The 20,777-nt window shown below is 40.2% G+C and overlaps 1 protein-coding gene across 2 annotated transcripts in view; it reads left to right on the top strand.

Annotated features, from left to right (window-relative positions):
* The first annotated feature begins 4,076 nt into the window (after positions 1-4,076).
* SLC5A6 (solute carrier family 5 member 6) overlaps positions 4,077-20,777 on the top strand; it is a 33,472-nt gene continuing 16,771 nt past the window's right edge. Inside the window, exons 1-2 of one of the 2 annotated variants that reach the window (XM_032215716.1) lie at positions 4,077-4,203; positions 13,277-13,883. In XM_032215716.1, coding sequence (XP_032071607.1) covers positions 13,554-13,883 — 330 coding nt within the window. In that variant the 5' untranslated portion in view covers positions 4,077-4,203; positions 13,277-13,553. Of the gene's footprint in view, positions 4,204-6,122; positions 6,164-13,276; positions 13,884-20,777 lie in introns of those variants that run through there. The other variant, XM_032215717.1, reaches the window with a different exon arrangement.

The raw sequence follows: 20,777 nt of genomic DNA, 5'->3' as shown, positions 1-20,777 counted from the left end.
GAATTTATCCACTGAAGTTAAAATTGCATTTTAATGTACAAGATTAACCAAGCTGTTTTCAGAGATAAATTAGTGGACTGATCATTCTCCCAAGAATGACTCCCTCTCAAAAGCCACTGCATTTTATCACCTTGACCTTGAATGCCTGTATAATAAACTGTTAAAGACATATAATTGCACCAATATACTTTCTAAATTCTCCAGAATCATTCCTTGAAAAAGAGAACACCATGTCTAGACCAAAGGGCATCTGATATAAATTCACCATCTCATCTCAGTGATCACAGCAGATTTATGAATACAAATGTTAATCGGTGTCTTATGCTTTTGTTTACTGTGTTAAGCCATCCAGTTGTTCTTGTGACATTTGAGGTCTAAGAAATTGCCACCACTTCTACTTGCAAACTAGATTGAAATTCAGCAGCAAATTTGCCGCAATCAAGCCATTAAGAAAATCTAGAAGTTGACACTGAAAATGAATGAAAAACCTCAGTTTTAAAAGATTCAGCAAAGTTTGGACTGTAGTTCAAGAAGATGATTTTTACATTCATCTTCAGGATCATAATGTGGAGGAAAGAGTGGTTAAATCAGCCACCACTGGATCTGAAAAACACAAAAACAGTTTGACATTTCACAAAGCAATTCAGAGATAGAAAATACATGTTAAATATATGGAAATATGTTAAAGATAGCTACTTGTCTAAAATGCTTTATTTTTCAATTAATATATTTTATTAACTAATTTAGAGAAAATGTATAAATGAAAAAACCTGAATGATAAAAAATACTTAATCCTATTATGGCTCAATGTGATAGGCTAGTAGTTGATAAGTCTAAGACAATGGCTAGGTTCCCACCGTGACCCGTCAAAACCGCGGTCCACTAAAGCACGCCCGATCAAAGTGCGTACGTGACGTCATCAGCAGCGCGACAAAAAAAATTAAAAATAAATTAAATTAAAATTAAAATAAAATTAAAGCAAGCCGATTCACATAAAGGTAAGGGTTAGGGTTAGGGTTAGGGTTAGGTTAAGGGTTAGGGTTAGGTTTAGGGTTACATTAAGCGTTAGGGTTAGGGTTAGGTTAAGGGTTAGCGTTAGGTTTAGCGTTAGGTTAAGGGTTAGGTTTAGGGTTAGGTTTAGGGTTAGGTTAAGGGTTAGGCTTAGGGTTAGGTTTGGGGGGGTTAGGGTAAGGTTTTCGCGTTAATTTTAAATTTACCGCTCACAGCGTGCCGTTTTCGTTGCGCTGTGATGACGTCACGTACGCGCTTTCGTCGAGCGCGCTTTAGTCTACCGTGGATTTGTGGTGGAACCGGTTCCCACAACACAGTGAACTACAACCTACCCAACCTCATTCTAGTCTATTATAGACTAAAAATGTCTAACCTAATCACAGTATATTTCTAAGAACATTCCAACATTGTTCTTAATCAATGTATTTGCACAATCCATCCACTTTGGAATGGTAAATGAAACAAAATGTCAAAAAGTTATGACATTTATGTAGTTACTTACCAAGCACATCTAAATTATATTAAAGTAACCAAAAAATCTTTACAGTCCCCAACACAGGTCACAACTTTTGAGCACCCGTAATGTTTGGAAATTGAAAGTTGAAAAATTTTACACACCCTAGATGACATTTAATAGGTTCTGGCAGTACCCATGATCTAAATTCAGCATATTTCCAGTTTAATAGAAATAGCTGTGATAACTAAGAGACCAACCATTTTTGCAGAAGTCAACTCTATGTTACCATTTGAATTTTATGTTGTCCTTTAAAAAAGATGGATTCAGAACCACCACAGCTGGGGATGAGAAAACAACATCAAGCCCTCTTAAATGAAACTAGCTTTCAATCAGCTTTTGAATTTGTTGTTAGCTCCACTTGCTATTGTCTTCTGTTCCTACTTGGAATTAAGGAAACCACCTTCCTCCATATTTTCCTGGTTGTGACCTCTTATAGACACAATAAGAGTACAGTCCAAGTCCAGATTTTATTTTCAATTTTCTAAGAATATAAAAGGCCTTAATAAGATTGTGATTCCTTATTAATAGGGAAGTTATACTGTGCTAATGAACTCCTACAAACCATTCTGTTTTTAGGGTCAACAATGTATTGTTGAAATATCTGTATGGACAATTCTGGGGAAGGAGTTGTTTATTTTTTACTACTTGGAATGAAACTGACTGTATTTTGGGTTAGGAGTTAAATATCTTGCCTTTATAAATGAGTAGGGGAAAAAAATCAGTTTCCACAAGCCACACTCAGCAATTAGTTGTAATATCAATACAATACAATAGCAGAGTTGGAAGGGACCTTGGAAGTCTTCTAGTCCAACCCCCTGCCTAGGCAGGAAACCCTATACCGTTCCAGAGAAATGGCTATCCAACATCTTCTTAAAGACTTCCAGTGTTGGGGCATTCACAACTTCTGGAGGCAAGCTGTTCCACTGATTAATTGTTCTAACTGTCAGGAAATTTCTCCTCAGTTCTAAATTGCTTCTCTCCTTGATTAGTTTCCACCCATTGCTTCTATCCCCAGGTGCCTTGGAGAATAGTTTGACTCCCTCTTCTTTGTGGCAACCCCTGAGATATTGGAAGACTGCTATCATGTCTCCCCTAGTCCTTCTTTCTATTAAACTAGACATACCCAGTTCCTGCAACCGTTCTTCATATGTTTTAGTCTCCAGTCCCCTAATCATCTTTGTTGCTCTTCTCTGCACTCTTTCTAGAGTCTCCACATCTTTTCTACATCGTGGCGACCAAAACTGAATGCAGTATCCAAGTGTGGCCTTACCAAGGCATTATAAAGTGATATTAACACTTCACGTGATCTTGATTCTATCCTTCTGTTTATGTAGCCTAGAACTGTGTTGGCTTTTTTGGCAGCTGCTGCACACTGCTGGCTCATATTTAAATGGTTGTCCACTAGGACTCCAAGATCCCTCTCACAGTTACTACTATTGAAGAAGGTACCACCTATACTGTACCTGTGCATTTTGTTCTTCTTGCCTAAATGTAGAAGCTTACTCTAATAGTGTCTATTTAGCTGATATTAGCAAGCTACCCATTCTTTTGTGTATATATGCAGAAAGTAAACCTTGAGTTTCACCTCTATTAGAATGTCATGAGTGTGGATACTCTGTATGAAGACCCAAAGCCATCATCATGCCCAGAATAAGAGGCAGGGAATTCATTTTAGAGAATGAAGTTATTAAAAAAAAACTCTCTCCCCAAGCGCAGTGCTTTTCCTCACAGAATTGAAAAGCAATTATCAATTTTATGATCCTAGTTTAGAGGATCGGCGGAAGGACAGTCCTCAACACCTAGTAACTCCATAGCCTAGCTAAAGAAAGTCCACATATCTTAAAATTGTTAAGTTTGATAAACACTGGTCTAGATAATGAGTGAACCAATTGTATTTAGGTTTCCAGCTGTTTTTGGGAATCTGACATGGTTCAGTAATGTGAATTAGCAAATCTAGATACATCACTGAGCAATATCTGATTGCTCGCTGCTGTAAATCGTCATTAACCTGAACGTTTTATAACTTGAAAGGTGGGGTATAAATACATGTCAGCTGAGGTATTTCACTGTACTTGGCTGAGAAAGACCCTGCCTCACCCTGAGAACCTGTTGAGCTGAAAGACATCGTTAAGGTTTGCACAATGTGCTCAATCAGGTTTCTTAAATGGTTACTGTTAAACTTGGTTACGGCTTAGTGTGTTTCGCAAACTCTCATTTGCTTCGTTGGCGTTTCAGCATATTTTGCTTCTGTAAAAATTGTGCTCAATTTAGCAAACAGGTTAAGCAAGCTGTGTTTGTTTGCGTTTCAGGATACGTTTGTCCATGGTTAACTTAACAGTTTAGGAATTAACACATTCGCTGAGCGTGCACGGTTCACGCAACTATAAAGCAATGCCGCTGGTTGGGTAACACGCCGGGTTGAACCCTATGAGGCTAATGATCTTCTAATTGGCGTGCCTGCAATAGGAACGCAGCCAGTGCCAGGTATTAACATGGCGGTAGGCGGCACGAGCGACTTGATGTCATCCCGATGCGCGAAGTGGGCGGTGCTTGTCCTTGGGAATGTCAGCCCAGCTATGAGACCCGAAGTGTCGGCAGCAGAGCTGCACGTGGGTACATCGCCGAACTGCGGAGAGATTAGCTGCAGTTAGCTCTCATCTATCGCTGGCCTCGTGGTAAGTAGGAGGAACACCTCCCCGGGCAGAAGCTGCTTTTCTAGTGTTAGAGCAAAAAGCTTTCCCCGCCACTTCCCCGATCATAGGCAAAGATGCTGCACGTGTTTTTCTTTGATCGTTTCCCACGAGCAGGGAATCTAGGTAACTCCCTCCCCTACCTTTTGCTTCCTGGCACAGGTAGAGCCGTGGGGAGACACATATAAAATACGTTTACCATTAGGGATATTCTGATTAGCTCCGATTGTCTCTGCGACATCTGTAACCTATATGTCCCTGTAATTGTGTCAACAGGTGTAATTTATTTTGAGATGAGGACAGAAGGAGAGTGCTACATTTGCTAAGGTCACAGCCTGCTCCTGAAGTTATTAGAGAGTTTTTGACCAAAGCGCTCTGAACCTCATTCAAGACTTTGTCCTGAAAGTCTTGACATACATTTCTTGCAATATCTCTAAAGTAATTTAATTTTAGAGAAGGCTATACAGTAAACCAAGGTCATCTAGTGGACTTGTAGGGGAAAAGTTAAATGAGATTCAGGTTTCACCAGCCAAGTTTCTTTCTCTAAAGTGGAGAAGCTCTATGATGTTTGTTTTCAATTATGTGTGACTGTAACTGGATCAACTTCAGTTTGTTAGAATTGCCTGTTAGTAATTGCTTCTTTTAATTATTGTAAGCTCATGTTTGTATCATCAATAAAATCTAGCTACTTATCTCTGACAATTTCTGTTATTTTTCTGAAATGAAGATCTTCCCCCCCTGATCCCAAACTTCTGATTGTGTGTCCAAAATATTTAACCTTTAGTTTCAGCAATCAGCCTGGAATTATTGCATCTGATATGAAATCTTGCAAATCTTGAGAAATATCTGAGCCAGATTTTGATTTGGTGACTAGACTTGTAGCCTAATTTTGACAAACAAGCGGGAGCTTTGGTATCTTCCCCAATGAGTTACTATCCCCTTTATATGTGATTTGGAGCTTGCAAGATGAGGCTTCCTGGTCAGAGGGCAATTGTGAGAGTGAATCTCTGAGATAGGAGACTCTTATCTAAGTCAGCAAATGAGAGAGGTTTCTCAGGAGGAAGAAAGCCAACATATCTCATGCTCTAATTTGTTGACATGTTCAGTCTAGATGGAAAGTTTTATGCAGAGTGTCCTTGACTGAGAACTTGCAGCTTGTCTCCAGTCAAAATTCTATTTTTTGGGCTTTGTTATCTTTAGAATGGGTGAAAGTAACCTATGAACTTAATTTGATTAAGTATTTGATGTGTATCAAGGCAATTAATACAATATTGAAGACTGTATGTGACATTAAAAAAAGATGTGGCTATTGCTAGTGTAGTGGATTTATAGCGGTGTGACTGGGCAGACGTTTGGCATTATCAACCTAAAATAGTATGTATGGCTGTGAGATTAAAAGTTGGGTTTTCTTGGCTGAAGAGTCTACTGAGAGGGACGGTCTGGAGCATCTGCCTTGAAATTCTTCCTCAACTGCAGATAAACAAATTGGCTATGTATCTGGCCACGTGCTGTCTTTGGAAGAAGGCCAGTTCTCCATCTAAGAATATGTAATTTAGTAGAGAGCAAAATGATCTAGGGATTTCTTCAAGCAACTTATTTAGAGTAGCGGGATTGAACTTGTACTTGAGGGGCTGCCACCAGGAAAAGGGGACACTTATTCTCCATAGTACTAGACTAGAGGACAGGACAAGAAGTAATGGCTGGAAACTTGTTAAAGAGAGATCCAGCCTAGAAGTAAGGAGAAATTTTATGACAGAACAATTAATCAATGGAATAGTTTGCCTTCCAGAGTTGTGATAGCAATAGCACTTAGACTTATATACCACTTCATCATGTTTTACAGCCCTCTCTAAGGGGTTTACAGAATCAGCATATTGCCCCCAACAATCTGGGTCCTCATTTTACTGACTTCAGAAGGATGGAAGGCTGGGTCAACCTTGAGCCGGTGAGAATTAAACTGCTGAACTCCTGACAGTAAGCAGAATTAGCCTGCAATACTGCATTCTAACCATTGCACCACTAGACTCCATCATTGGAGGTTTTCAAAAATACTGGACAACCATTTGACCAGGATGGTATTATGTCTCATCCTTTGACCAGGATGGTATTATGTCTCATCCTTTGAGCAGGGTTTTGGACTAGAAGATTTCTATGTCCATTCCACTCTATGATTGTATTCTTTGTAGGATCCTTCCTTGGTGCTTTCTCCTTGATCCTCAAACTTTCAGTCTTTGGTTGGCAAGCCTTAACAAGCCACTGCCTATTTTGCAATTGCCTTAATCCCGCTAACTATGCATTCAATATCCCTTGCCAGAATTAGCTACTGATCCTGCTTATTTTTCAGACTTGTTCTTCTCTGTTTAGAATACTTTCATGATATTTTACCTCCCCAATTTTGTTTGCCGCATTAAAGCCTGCTGATACTTTCATATAAAGAGAAGATAAATCAGTTGTGTAAACTAATTTTCTTTTTGTCATCTTTAAAGGTCTTGCTCATTTAAGAGCTTTTGATGATTGTGTGGGAAGTTATCATCCAGCCCTCTCCCAGAAAAATGAAATATCCTAGGAAATATTGAAAAGGCAGAATATTTCTCTGGATGTGAAAAGAAGCATGTTTTAAAAGGCAGAATAGTTGCCTGTAGCTTTCTGCCCATCCCCAGTTAATGGGCCATTGAGATGGCCAGGCTAGCCCACTTTACATAATAAAGACTTCACCAGCAGCTACAGAAAGGCATAAGATACAGAAAGGCATCTGAGAACTCATCACAGCCTAGAGAGTAGCCCCCTGCATGGCACCATGGGAGTCTGACAACTAATCAGAATACATTTCTTACACAGGAACAGGAAACAGAGAGGTGGGACTAAACAGGGTATAAAAAGCCTAGCAAGCCCCTTCCTCAGTCCTTCTCTCTTCTTCTCCACCTACATTGAAACATGTGATCACCTTTTCTGGTCAGGGCTCAAGCCATGTGGCCCAGTCCAACAATAAACCATCTTTCCAAGCAGCCTCCATGTCGCCAGTGTCTTCTTCCCCACTTGGAGCTGAACCCAGAAGGACATTTCTTTCAACAATTGCACACAGTTAAGCCCTTTACAGAATAAATATGTTTTTCTGCAGTCTTTCTGACTCATCATTAATTTCCAAGGGAGCCTATATTTGGCTAAACTTGAACTGCTAGATCACTTGAGGCAGTTTGGATTTTTCAAGCTACTAAGCCGTTTCCATTTACTGGGATTTTTCTATATTACTAGCATATTATGCTTCTATTTTCTTTTCATCACCATTTGTAATTATAGATTGTATGCCTGTTGGGTCAGGCCTATCTCAGTTTACTTAACAATTATTAATCATGCCTAGATGAGAATGTACCCAAAGGCCAAAATAACAAAAGATTCCGTTAGCTGTTAACACTTGGTTCATATTCTAAACTGCCAGAAGAACAGGCTACATAAATATTAACTATGTTGGTTATGTTTTCCTTCATTTTGTCATTGCTTATGGGGAGGCTTCAGTGTTAGGCACTGTTTGTGGTTTTCCACAAAGGATAGGATGGTATCAGTGGGGGGTTGAAGACGGTACGCCCCGGTATGGGCATAACGGAGCCTGCCCGGAGCACAGGGTACCATTCCAGTATGGTGCTCTGGAGGGTCCACCCGGGCTCCTTACCTGTCTTTAAACCCTTTGGCGCTTACACACATGGCATGTACAGCGCCTCCGCGATGCTCTGCTGAGCAGCTGGAGCATCACGGAGGCTTGCGGAGGCATCGCTGGATAGTAAGACGCATGCGTGCACTGAGTGTGTGTGTGTGTGCGCAGGCCACGTGTGTTCATGTGGAGGACGCTGGGCCCTGTTGCAACCATACCAGTTGCAATGGGATCTGGAACACACCACTGAATGGTATCTACTAGTTCTGCAATCAATTCACTTTATCTCTCAACATTCATACTTGGCAAACTTGTTTTCTAGAGATAGAGAGACTGGTAGAAGAATAACTGGGCTGGCAAATTCTGTCTGTTGTCCTTAAATGTACTGCAGTCAGACCACGGAAGGCATAGATTCTCTCCCATACAAGGAACCTGTGAAATTCTTCACAATGTAGTTATAAAAAAGAAATATGTAGTCTGTCTCTGCCATGTTTGGACTGCTGTACTATTTGGGGCTCAAAATTGCTAAGGTAATTGTCTTATAATGAATGGGCAGAGGCTGTGATTTCAAAGGATGGCAATTACAGGTAGTCCTTGACTTACAACAGTTGGTTTAGTGACTGTTCAATGTTACAACGGCACTGAAAAAAGTGACTTACGAAGGGTTTCACACTTATGACTGTTGCAGCATTCCCCATGATCAAAATTTGGCAGCCATCCATCCATTCATCCATCCATCCATATCTATCTACCTGTCTCTATATCTATCTATCTATCTATCATCCATCCATCCATCCATCCATCCATCCATCCATCTATCATCTTTCTTTCTTTCTTTCTTTCTTTCTTTCTTTCTTTCTTTCTTTCTTTCTTTCTTTCTTTCTTTTTCTTTCCTTCTTTCTTTCTATTATCTATCTATCTATCTGTCTATCTATCTATCTATCTATCTATCTATCTATCTATCTATCTATCTATCTATCTATCATCTATCTTCTATTATCTATCAATTCATTCATCCTATTATCTATCCTTCTGTGTCATCTGTCTATCAATCTAAAGCTGTGTGTCATCTATATCTACCTCCCTCCCTCCCTCTCCCTTCTATCATCTATCCATTTTATCTATCTACTTCATCGTCTGTCTATATTTCTACCACTATCTGTCTCTCTCTATCCATCTATTTATCCATCTATCTGTTTATCCATCCATCTCTAGCTATTTACCTATCTATCCATCCATCCGTCCTCCCTCCAATGTCCCTTCCAACTGTTATTCTGTATCTATCTGTTTACTTTTCATCTATCTACCTACCCACCCAACTTCCTATTCATCCATCCCTCCAAGCTCCCTTCCAATTGTTATTACCTACCTACCTACCTACCTACCTACCTACCTACCTACCTACCTACCTACCTATAATTATCTACTTACCTATCTGATTACCTATATATCTACCTATCATCATTTACCTTTCTACTACATACCTTTCTACCTATCAATCATTTATCTATCATCTATCCATCCATCACCTCTGTTTATCCAGTCATTCATTATAGTGCAAAGCTCATTTAACAACATATATTTGGGGTTCCATTGTGGTTGTAAGTCAAGGACTACCTGTATTCCGTTCACACTGAGCTCTTGTCCTAGTCTTTCTCACATTATCTGAGAAGGAAATTTGGGTTGTTGGTTAAGCCCTATATTTAAGGCTCTCCTATCTTTGCTTTACACTTTTTCTGTCTCAAAGTCATTTTTTTCTGCCTCTTTTATCAATCTAGTTTCCTTCAGCAGCTGTTGTCTAAACCTGGAACAGGCCATGCTTCTGTCTCAATAACGTTGCATGTCATTCCTCAGCATCTCAAGGGTTTCTTGCTTGGGTTCCACTTGACTGTGTATTTCTTCACTGATGCTGAGGGGATTGCTAATGGTTGAGAGAAAGTTGCCTGTTCTCCCTCCCCCCCCCCCCCCGTAGGCCCCAAGAGCCATAAATGACACGTGGAGTTACTTTAGAATAGTTTCTTTTATTGTTCTTCACCTAGAGACAGAATTTTGCCAGATTAAAGCAACTCTGCATAACTGCAAATATACTTTGGGAAGAGCTAGAGCAGTGATAGCTAACCTTTTTGCCATCACGTGCCAAAAGCAGGGGGAGAGTGAGGGGGGGTCGTGCACACGCATGCCCACACCCATAATTCTATGCGCTCCCCCCACTTCTGGCACGCAGTGGCATGGTGGAAAGGGTCTGGAGTCTGGGGAGGGCGAAAACGGCCTTCCTTCACCCCCCCCCCCCGAGGCCCACTGGAGGCCAGAAACGGCCCGTTTGCTGACTTCTGGTCAGACCAGAAGGTCTGTTTTTCGTTCTCCCCAGGCTCCAGAGCCTTCCTAGGAGCCTAGGGAGGGTGAAAATGGCTGCCTCTCCACCCCCCGAAGGCCAAAAACGTTTCCTGACTTCTGATGGGCCCAGAAGGCTCAAAAATCAGCTGAGCTCGCGTGCCCACCGATATGGCTCTGTGTGCCATCTGTGGTACACGTGCCATAGATTCACCATCACCGAGCTAGAGGGAAACTGTTTTAACCCTCTTTCTGCCAACACTGCTTCTTTGCCCTCTGGAAAGTAGTCCCTCCCTCCTGGGAATCCAGACTACATTCCCTTCACAGTTTTTCTATCCTGATTCTGCTGGAGGCTTTTAAAAAAAATTCTGGATGTTCCTTTTCTTTCATGAGACTGAAATCTCTTCCATATTTAAAAGATTAATGAACTATCAGGTGACAGTTGACTGAAGAATAGGCTTTGGAGAATGGCTTCAGAAAATGTCCTTCAGCTATCTGGACTCACAGAATAAAAAAAAAAAGGTATTTGTGATGGGATTCATAGAAGAATCCGTATGGAAGAATGTTCATTTTTTTCCTGATTGTTGTAAACACTGAGCCATCTGAAGGTCTTTTCATCTTTCTCCATCAGAGTAATTTCACAGCATTAATTGCCACATCTTCTCTTTTCCAAGGAAAGTATTTTGTGGGCTCCAAATTACAGCACTCTGCTTATCTGTTTTGAAACTGGAATGATGGATAATGAAATGTTTTTCACACCTCTGAGGTCAATCCCTCAGTGATAAAAGCTAGAGACAAATTGTCAGAAGGCTTTTCAAACAGGGCAATTAAATTTTTGTAATTTTTTACCCATAAGATACATTTTCTTGTGGTTATAAAAAGAGTCCATATTCTTTTGTCATACGGTATACATATAAAAGGTTTTTGACATCTCTTTCTCTGGAATTTAACAGATGAAGTGGTAATTGTATGTCACGGCTAGACAGAAGATGGAAGCTCCCATAATTTCATATTAATTCATATTGATTGATAGGGACACAATACCTCAGTGGCTAAGATGCTGAGCTTGTCGATCAGAAGGTCGGCAGTTTAGCAGTTTGAATCCCTAGCGCCGCGTAACAGAGTGAGCTCCTGTTACTTGTCCCAGCTTCTGCCAATCTAGCAGTTCGAAAGCATGTAAAAATACAAGTAGAAATATGGGAACCACCTTTGGTGGGAAGGTAACAGCGTTCTGTGTGCCTTTGGTGTTTAGTGATGTCACCACATGACCACGGAGGCGTCTTCGGAAAGTGCTGGCTCTTCGGCTTAGAAACGGAGATGAGCACCAACCCCTAGAGTCAGGAACGACTAGCACATGTGTGCAAGGGGAAACTACCTTTATGCATATAAAAGGTTTTTGACATCTTTTTCTCTGGAACTTAACAGATGAAGTGGTAATTGTGTGTCATGGCTACACAGACTGAAGATGGAGGCTCACGTAATTTAATATTTATTCATACTGATTGACGCAGTAGGCTTATACACAGTCTGTTAATGCTAGAAAAACTTAATTGGATTTTTTTTTTGTTTACAAGGAAAATATTCAGAAAACTAAGAGTATGGAGGGATTACCAGAAGAGAGAAGCAGTTGACAATTTTTTATTTATTTGATTTGTTCTTCTCACATATGTGATTCTGGATAGTTTGCAACAATTAAAAGCAACAAAAACAATTAAAAATATTAAAATAGAAACAGCAAGCACACAGCCATTTTAAAACCAATGTTAAAAACTCAGTTCAACATAATCACAGCAGGTAACTACAAGCCATAGATTTGGACAAAGGAGAAAAGGAAGCACAAAAAGATAAGCTGTGTAAACTGTAGAAAGGAAAGGAAACAACATTCATGGTTCTTATGCCAACCTTTCTATATTAAAGACTTAGGAGAGATTTATTCATCTGTCTCTAAACAAGAAATAATTTTTATTCTATGTTAACTTTGCCTATGGTATTATTGCTGAACCCATTTTAATTGTTTATAATTATTTGAATTAATTATAACGGATTCAATTACCCTTCTGAATAAAGGGTATATAATATAACTTTCTCCATTTCTAGATGACCGTACCCAAGCTCTGCATAAAGGAAGTTAATCTGTCAGGAGTAGAAGTCCTAGTTTATCCTTCATACCAGTAGCTCCTTTTTCTACTGGAGGGGGGAACATTGTAAGAAAGAATATTTTGTAATGCAAACTCAAATATGCATTTGAAAGTGCTATAGTTCAGGGGAAGACTTCTCTGTTTCCTTTGTGTGAATGAGGCTTGAGAATTGTGAGTGTGTGAGAGAGAGGGAGAAAGAAAGGAAGGAAGGAAGGAAAAGAAAAGAAAGAGAAAGAAAAGGAAGGAAAGAAAGAAAAAGAGAAAAAGAAAAGGAAGGAAGGAAAGAAAGAAAAAAGAGAAAGAAAGAGAAAGAAAGAGAGAGAGAGAGAGAAGAAGAGAGAGAAAGAGAGAAAAACATTATAGGGCAGGGATCCTTGATTTGATAGGGTTATAATCTCAAGATAGTTACCTCACATATGCAACCGCATGGTACACCAAATATACCAGTTGTCTATTAATTACTCTACTGGATCTTTCCTTCAGAATCTGGGTTGCTAGTGTCATAGTTGGCTGCCTTTGAGTGTGTACTGGCATATTTTATTAGGAAAAATTTGTTGAATGTATCTCCTGCTGACTCCCCTGATTGTTGTTTTTGGCTTGCCCAGACTGAGTACTTTGCTCTGACGCCTTCACTCCTGGTGTGAAGTTGTCAACTCCACCCTGCCTCTGTTATTGGGAGATGGATGGGCCATTGTGCAAAAGGCCAAAAACGTTTTTTTCCTTTAGAGGGTTACAGTTGGTTGCCAGCACTTACCCTGCTTGGAAGCCTGCCAACCCTTGCTGGGTCAAGAAAACTTTCCTTGCTCAGTTGTGGGCCTTGAGAATGAAGGTCAGAATAAGTGCGTAAGTTGAGCTTTTGTTGTTGGAATTTGAAGTGAATGTCTCCTTGGACATTGTATGCGCTGGCATTCTGTTCACTTGCATTTTCTTCTCTTTCCTCCAGATTTGCTATTCTTGATCATGCCAGCCTCAACAGGATCCTGGATGTAAAGTACTCGCTTGACACTTTGGTGATGGGCTGCTGTCTGCATTTCCAGCGGTGGACAAAAGAGAGCCTGGTGCTCTAGCAGAATTCATCTTGGCCATTCTACCCATGATGGGTGCTTCTATGTTATGAACAAGAGTTCTTAACAAGCTGGACTCTCCAACAGCTGGACTCTCACACGATTTCCACCAGCCGCTACTTTTTCAAAGGTGTCAGCAATTGTACCACACCAACAATGAAGTTTACTGTGGCAGATTACGCTATTTTTGTGCTGCTGTTAGTCTTCTCTCTAGGGATAGGACTCTTCTATGCACTGAGTGGTGGGAAGCAGCGCACTGTCCAAGAATTTCTACTGGCCAATCGTAGCATGACCTTCTTACCTCTGGCTTTTTCATTACTTGCCACTTTCCAGTCAGCTGTGGCCATTCTTGGCGTCCCCGCTGAAATCTATCGCTTTGGGACTCAATACTGGTTCCTTGGTTGCTCCTATTTTCTGGGGCTTCTTATCCCAGCTCATATCTTCATCCCAATCTTCTATCGTCTACGACTTACCAGTACATACGAGGTAAGTGGGCGTGGATTCTATGGACATAGAATATGATAATTGGCAGCAGCATGTTTAATATATTGTATTTTTTTAGCTTTACAGAAATAAATAGTATTTTCAGAGTATTGTAAGCTGCCTCAGGGAGAAAAATGTTTGAAAAGGTAACATATCAGTTAAATGCATAAAAATAATACCGTGTTTCCCTGAAAATAAGACAGGATCTTATTTTCTTTTGACCCCTGAAATAAGTGCTTGGCCTTATTTTCAGGGAGGTCTTATTATTTTTGAGGTGCAGGTGGAGGTGAGAGTGGTCACTTCATGGCTGCTGCTGTGTTGTGCGTCGCTGTGGCGGCCATTAGCGTGACAGAAGGGGCAAGGTGGCTGGGGTCGGAGTAGCCATTAGGTAAGGGTGTGTGGGTTGCATGGGGCATGTCCCTCCCCTCTGGCCTTGCCTCCTCACCTCGTGTTATTTACTCAGCAAACAACCAGAGGATGGTGGGTGCCAGCTGTGCATGTGTTTAAATATTTTTGGGGAGGGCTTATTTTCTGGGGAGCACTTATTTTCGCATATGTGCTCAAAAGCCCAATTGGATTTATTATCCAAGGAGGTCTTATTTTCAGGGAAACAGTACCTGCATAGTGGTTTAGAGTCATGGATAGCTTTTTTCTGCGTTTTCTCCTAGAGTGAAATTGTTTAAAGGATAGCCAATGCTTGTGGCTTAGTTGGCAACATCTACTGTTATAAATTCATTAAAACAGAGTAAGGATACATCTGTGGAGGTTTGGACATAAAATGAAATATTGGGTGCAATTCTGTTGATAGGTACTGTGTGCTGATCACAGTTTGCTCATCTTTGCTCTAACTCAAATCCTTTTGCTGGGATGGCATTTAGAAATTCCCTGAAGGACCTGGTAGTGCCATCAGACCTGGGGATCCCATGGATGTGGACAGCCTGCAAGATGGTGGCATTGTCCATACATTGTAGGGTGGCATTTTCTGCACTTTTGGTTTTTGGGTTGATTGTTTTTATTTATATGAGCCTGTTGTTTTAACTTGTGAGTTGCCCAACGTCATCTACATAAGATGGATGGCTATAAAAATTGAAATAAATGCATAAATAGTAAGCATAACCATATTTTAGAGGTGGACAAAATATTCTAACACAAAATGTTCTCCCCTTACCTTGGCAGAAGGGATTGGATGTCCAAAATGGAGCATACTAACCTTTACTTCATAAGGAACGTGTTGGCTCAGTGGCTAAGACGCTGAGCTTGTCGATCAGAAAGGTCGGCGATTCAAATCCCTAGTGTCGCATAACGGAGTGGGCTCCCATTACTTGTCCTAGTTTCTGCCAACATAGCAGTTCAAAAGCATGTAAAAATGCAAGTAGCAAAATAGGGACCACCTTTGGTGGGAAGGTAACAGTGTTCCGTGCGCCTTTGGTTTCTAGTCATTCTGGCCACATGACCATGGAGATGTCTTCGGACAGCGCTGGCTCTTCGGCTTTGAAATGGAGATGAGCACTGTCCCCTAGTCCTAGGGAACGACTAGCGCATACACTATATTGCCAATAGTATTTGCTCACCCATCCAAATAATCAGAATCAGGTGTTCCAATCACTTCTATGGCCACAGATGTATAAAATCAAGTACCTAGGCATGCAGACTGTTTTTACAAACATTTGTGAAAGAATGGGTCGCTCTCAGGAGCTCAGTGAATTCTAGCGTGGAACTGTGATAGGATGCCCCCTGTGCAACAAATCCAGTCGTGAAATTTCCTCGCTCCTAAATATTCCACAGTCAACTGTCAGCTGTATTATAAGAACGTGGAAGTGTTTGGGAACGACAGCAACTCAGCCATGAAGTGGTAGACCACGTAAACGTGTCCAACATCAGTGTGTGACCTTACAAATGCACTTCTGGAAGAATGGTCAAAAATTCCCATAAACACACTTCTAAGCCTTGTGGGCAGCCTTCTCAAAAGAGTTGAAGCTGGGCTTCGGGGGGAGGAGCTGCCGCCGTCGGGAGCTCAACAAAGCTCCTGCCAGGACTCTGGTTCGTATATCTTATAAGATCTATAGATATCTCCCCTTTCTGGCAGAAAGGGGCAGGGAGAAGGTCAGTCGTTAGGATCTCTTTGTAATTCATAGCTTTTCTTTTTGCTGTGAATGGAGAAGAGGTTCAACATTAGCTGAGCCTTTACTCCGGCCAGTTTTCCGCGCTGCCTTTTTTGCAGCCTAGGCAGATTGCCCCCCCCCCCCAGGACAAAGCCAAGCTATTTAAAAGTCAATCCGGGCGGGGACCATTCCCGAGGAATTTCTTCCATTACTATTTAAAATACCAGCTTCAATTTCGCAAAAGGCTCCCTTTCTTTTTCAGCTGCGTCACAAGATGGCGATCTCGTAGCTTTTGTGTTTGATGTGACGTACTTAGTTAACCCTACCCTCCTGAAGGCTTCTCCGTACTAATTGCTAAAAGATTAACTGAGGGGAGCAGAGACTTTGATTTTTGGCTCGCTTGATTGCTTGTCTTTTATTTTTATTCTGGAATGGCTCCCAAATCTAAACAGAAGCGCTTCCTTAATAACATATCTCCAAAAACTGCTATGAAGTCGCTACCCTTGTCTCCTACACCCTCCACGGGAGATTTGCTAACACAAGAATTTCTTCTCAAAACGCTTAATGATTTCAGACAGGAGATTAATCAACTGATATCGGATTTATGTGATCAATTTGATGCTAAAATTGCTCAGGCAAAGCAGGATATGATCGGAGTAATGACAGTCATGACAGATTATATTGCTGAAACGGAGGACAAATTGGAACTTTTGGAAGAAACTAACCTTAATTTGATATCAAAAATTCAAACGTTGCAACAGGAAATTGAAACTGCTCAAAAAGAACTTGTCATGATAAATTATGATAAGACTGCCTTTGCTATAAGAGTTAGAGGACTGCGTGAAAACCAACAGGAGAATTTGAAACAGACCTTCTTTGAGGCTTTCAGCCGCTTGGTGGGAAGTCCGGGACTTAACTTTGATTGGCAGATTCAAAGAATTTACCGCCAGAATTCCTGGGTAGCAAAACAGCGACAGCTTCCGAGGGACATAATAATATACTTTACTACAAGGGAATCTAGAAATGAGATAATACAGAGGCTTTACGGAAAGAGGTTGAGAATTGATGGGGAGGACTTGATTGTTTTTAAAGAGATACCATTTCAAATATTAAGAACAAGGAGACAGTACGCTTTCTTAACCGAAGAACTCAGAAACTCTCAGATTCCATACAAATGGGAAGTCCCAGCTGGTATTACAGTTACATTTGGCAACCAAAAACACCGCATTAATTCTGTCTGTGAAGCCCAAAAATTTTACTACGAGACCTTGAAGGCGGGACTTCCTGATCCATCCGGACCTGGAGAGAGACAAGGAGAAGGAGAAGACAAACAGCGAGACACGTGGCTACAAGGCGGAGGGTGCTGCTTTTCTCTTCCGGAAGGGCAGAAGACTAAAGAATAAAGACTAAGCGATGTTTTTAAAGCTTTATGATTTCCGTCTGGGATAAAATGGAAAAGTGGCATATTGATGATGAGACATGGAGACTGAAAGAAGCGTTGCTGATTGTGGACATATATTGTACATAAGTTTTGTCTGAACTCTAACTCAAATTGTGCATGAACTATTTTCTTAGGCGAGGAGAGCGGAAATTGTGATTTTTTTTGAGTTGTGGTTTGGGACGAACGGAGTTGGGAGGTGTGTGGGAGAGGGAGGGGTAGCGAAAGCTTAACTAGATTACCTGGGGCTAGAACGCAAGCTGATGTTTGTTTGAGTTGCTATCTCAATATAAGGTTAAGAAAGATTGGTCGGAGAATCTTCAGGAAAGTGGAGTAAACATGGGAGGAGCAATGAATGTGGATAAAATATATATGTGGATATGGATAAAGGCAGGGTGGAAGGTAAAAAATTTATATGTGGAGGTGGGAAAGGATAGAAAGGGAGGTGTTGGAAATGAAAAATGAAAGAAGTATTTGAGCTTAATGGTGTTATAGAAAGGTTTGGATATTTGGATAAAAAAGAGATAAATTAAAGGTCTGAATAGATAGACAAAGCAATGAGACTTTTAGTTGGGGAATCCTAATTGATCAACTTACCTGGCTCTAATATAGTTTGAAACCCTGCAAGTAGCAAAATAACCGAAATTTGGAATGAACTACATTGTTTAAGATTTACAGATAATGGGAAGCTGTGTTAACGTAGTGGGTTTATTGACCCTTTTTGTTTCTTTCTTCTTTTTGTGTGTGAGTGTGTGTTTTTTTTTTAATTTCTTATTTTCTACTATTTTTCCTTTTTCTTTTTGGCTTTACTTTTATTTTATTTTTTTAATTTTAAAGTTAGCTGGTCTTATTATACTCAAATGCTTGTTAAAGAATTATGCCGGGTATGGGACCTGCGAAGCCGTAAGGGGGTTAGGGAGGGGGGATTATAGGGGGGAGGGGGGAGGGTGGAATTACAGTTTCAATCTTTAGAACAATAAGAATTCACTTGTATACTGCGGCTCGTTTTTCTTTTTTTTCTTTTTTTCTTTTTCTACTTTTATTTTAAAAACAAACTGAATTGTATAGATACACCAAAGTGAGGAGAAGAGGGAAAGAGAAGGGAGAAGTAAAGAGGGAGTGAGAGGGAATGTAAGGAGGGGGAGATGGAGGGAGGGGGAGATGTCTGAGGGGGAAGGGAAGTAGAAGAGGGGAATGCTGGAGGGGTGAAAGGAAAGTTGGAGGGGGAGAAGAGAGGGTGTATGGGGGAATGAAGTGTTATGTTGGGGTTTTTTTTTTTTCCTTGTTTTTTTTTTATGCACAGTATATAAGTGATTGTATAAAATGAAAATGAAAATGAAATAAAATGTATAAACTATAAAAAAAAAAGAGTTGAAGCTGTTATAGCTGCCAAGGGTGGACCAACGTCATATTGAACCCTATAGATTAGGAATGGGATGTCACTTACAGTAAGTTCATATGCAAGTAAAGGCAGGTGAGCGAATACTTTTGGCAATATAGTGTATGTGCGAGGGGAACCTTTACCTAACCTTTATTTCAGGGATGGAATGAATGTTTCAGCTTTGAAATTATTTGGAAAAGTCTGCTGCTTGTTACCTATCTTTGTTTACCCTCCTTCTTGAACCTTGTACTTTCTAGCCTATGGAAGTACTAGCCCTTTTGTTAGGTATGAAACCATTTGATGGTTAGATAAGCAAATAGTTCCCAGGAAGAGACTATACTTTGCTTTGGCTTTGAAGGCAAAAAGGTGTTTTCGACTGCCTGAAGATATCAACATCATGCTTTTCAGGAACTCCCTATAGTATCTATGTACTTTTCTGTGATCATACAGTAGTTGCTTTGTGAGCCTGAGAAAAGATATGTTTAAAGGAGTTTAAGGAGTTTCAAATAGATAATGTCCTGCATTCAGACTTTGTACGCTCTGAAGCATCTATGGCAAGATTTATTTAATATAGCGATGACAAGTATCATAATTTCTGTTTATAGCCAAATTACATGTGAAAGCTGGCACGCTATAAAATGGGTCTTGATTCTTAAAAATCATGACAATTTGCTTCTTCCTGGAACTATACCTACAATATATTTACCATAATTGTCAATGAGAATAAGAATATACTTTTGTATTAGAGTCAGACAATCAGATTTGTGCTTTAAAATCCTGCTCATCCTTATACATGATTCCTGAAATTCATTAAGTATGAGACTCTGTTCCCTGAGCCATTATCTTGTATCCAGCTGTGTTTTTTGGCGGGTGGAACTCAGTATTCTTCTTTAAAAAAAAAAAAGTAGATCCTACAAGTTTGAACATTGCTACTTCTGGTGTTACTTTGTCTGATATTACAGAAACACAACTGAGTTCTTTAACCAAGAAAAGTAGCAGTTTTCCTAGGGAATACCAGGTTCCAGGCTAAATACTGCAGATTCCATATTTGCAATGGAATTTTCTTCTATTGTCAAAGAAGCTCAAAAGGAAAAAGGTTTGGGGTTTAGTTTATTATTTAAGAACTTCTCTTTGGACCCAATGTTTGCACATTTTGCTATTTGACCTCTTGATCTGAACAGGCCTGTAGGAAGTAATTTAATTAATTATTTGAAGGTGTATCTTTATGGTTAATAAGAATCAACAATGGCTTGGTGACAGATACCGGTAATCAAAAATGTACCTGATTAAATGATTTATTAAACTGCCTTTCAACAGTTTGTGACTCTGGACAGTGTACAAAGGGGAAAAATGGAAAATTATAGATAGTGTAAAAGCAGCAGTGTAAAAAGCTTTCAGTTCTAGTCTTTTCCTTGCAAACTGTTCTAAGTTGAACACTACTAATTTAATTTTCCCCAAACAGGACATACATTCATTTGCACATAGCTTTTAAATTGCATAGCTTTTGCACTTTTCCATGTGCTTTGGAGACCATGATAGTAGAAAATGCTTAAAATAATTGAAAACCTGGTTGAAAGCATTGTTTTTAGACTGAAAATAAAATTTAGCCTGGGGAAGGATGCCATGGGTTGTATGTCTAAAGACAAACTTACTCCCCTTCCCATCCTCACAAACCCAATCCAAATATAGATAACCTTGCAGCTCATCCTATTATTTTATCCCATCTTTCTCTCCCTCTAAGGTAGGGAAAAATCACAAGAAGTAACTGCAATTTGGGTTGGAAGACAAATGTGGGGCAATAGCAGCTGCACCAAATGGCAACATTTTAGCATGGGCTAGGAGAAATGTCAGGAGATATAGCTCCCCCCCCCCCCGACTCCCCTGTGAAGTTTAGGCATTTGGCCACTGATGAGCACCTGTGTTTTGGTCCTTTCTTTCGACGGAGCCGAAGTCTTGACCAAGAAAAGTTTATTAGG

The sequence above is a fragment of the Thamnophis elegans genome, chromosome 4, assembly GCF_009769535.1.
Source record: "Thamnophis elegans isolate rThaEle1 chromosome 4, rThaEle1.pri, whole genome shotgun sequence".
NCBI classification, from domain to species: domain Eukaryota; kingdom Metazoa; phylum Chordata; class Lepidosauria; order Squamata; family Colubridae; genus Thamnophis; species Thamnophis elegans.
Note: the sequence above shows the minus strand (reverse complement) of the source record. Positions and strands in the feature narration are given on the sequence as shown.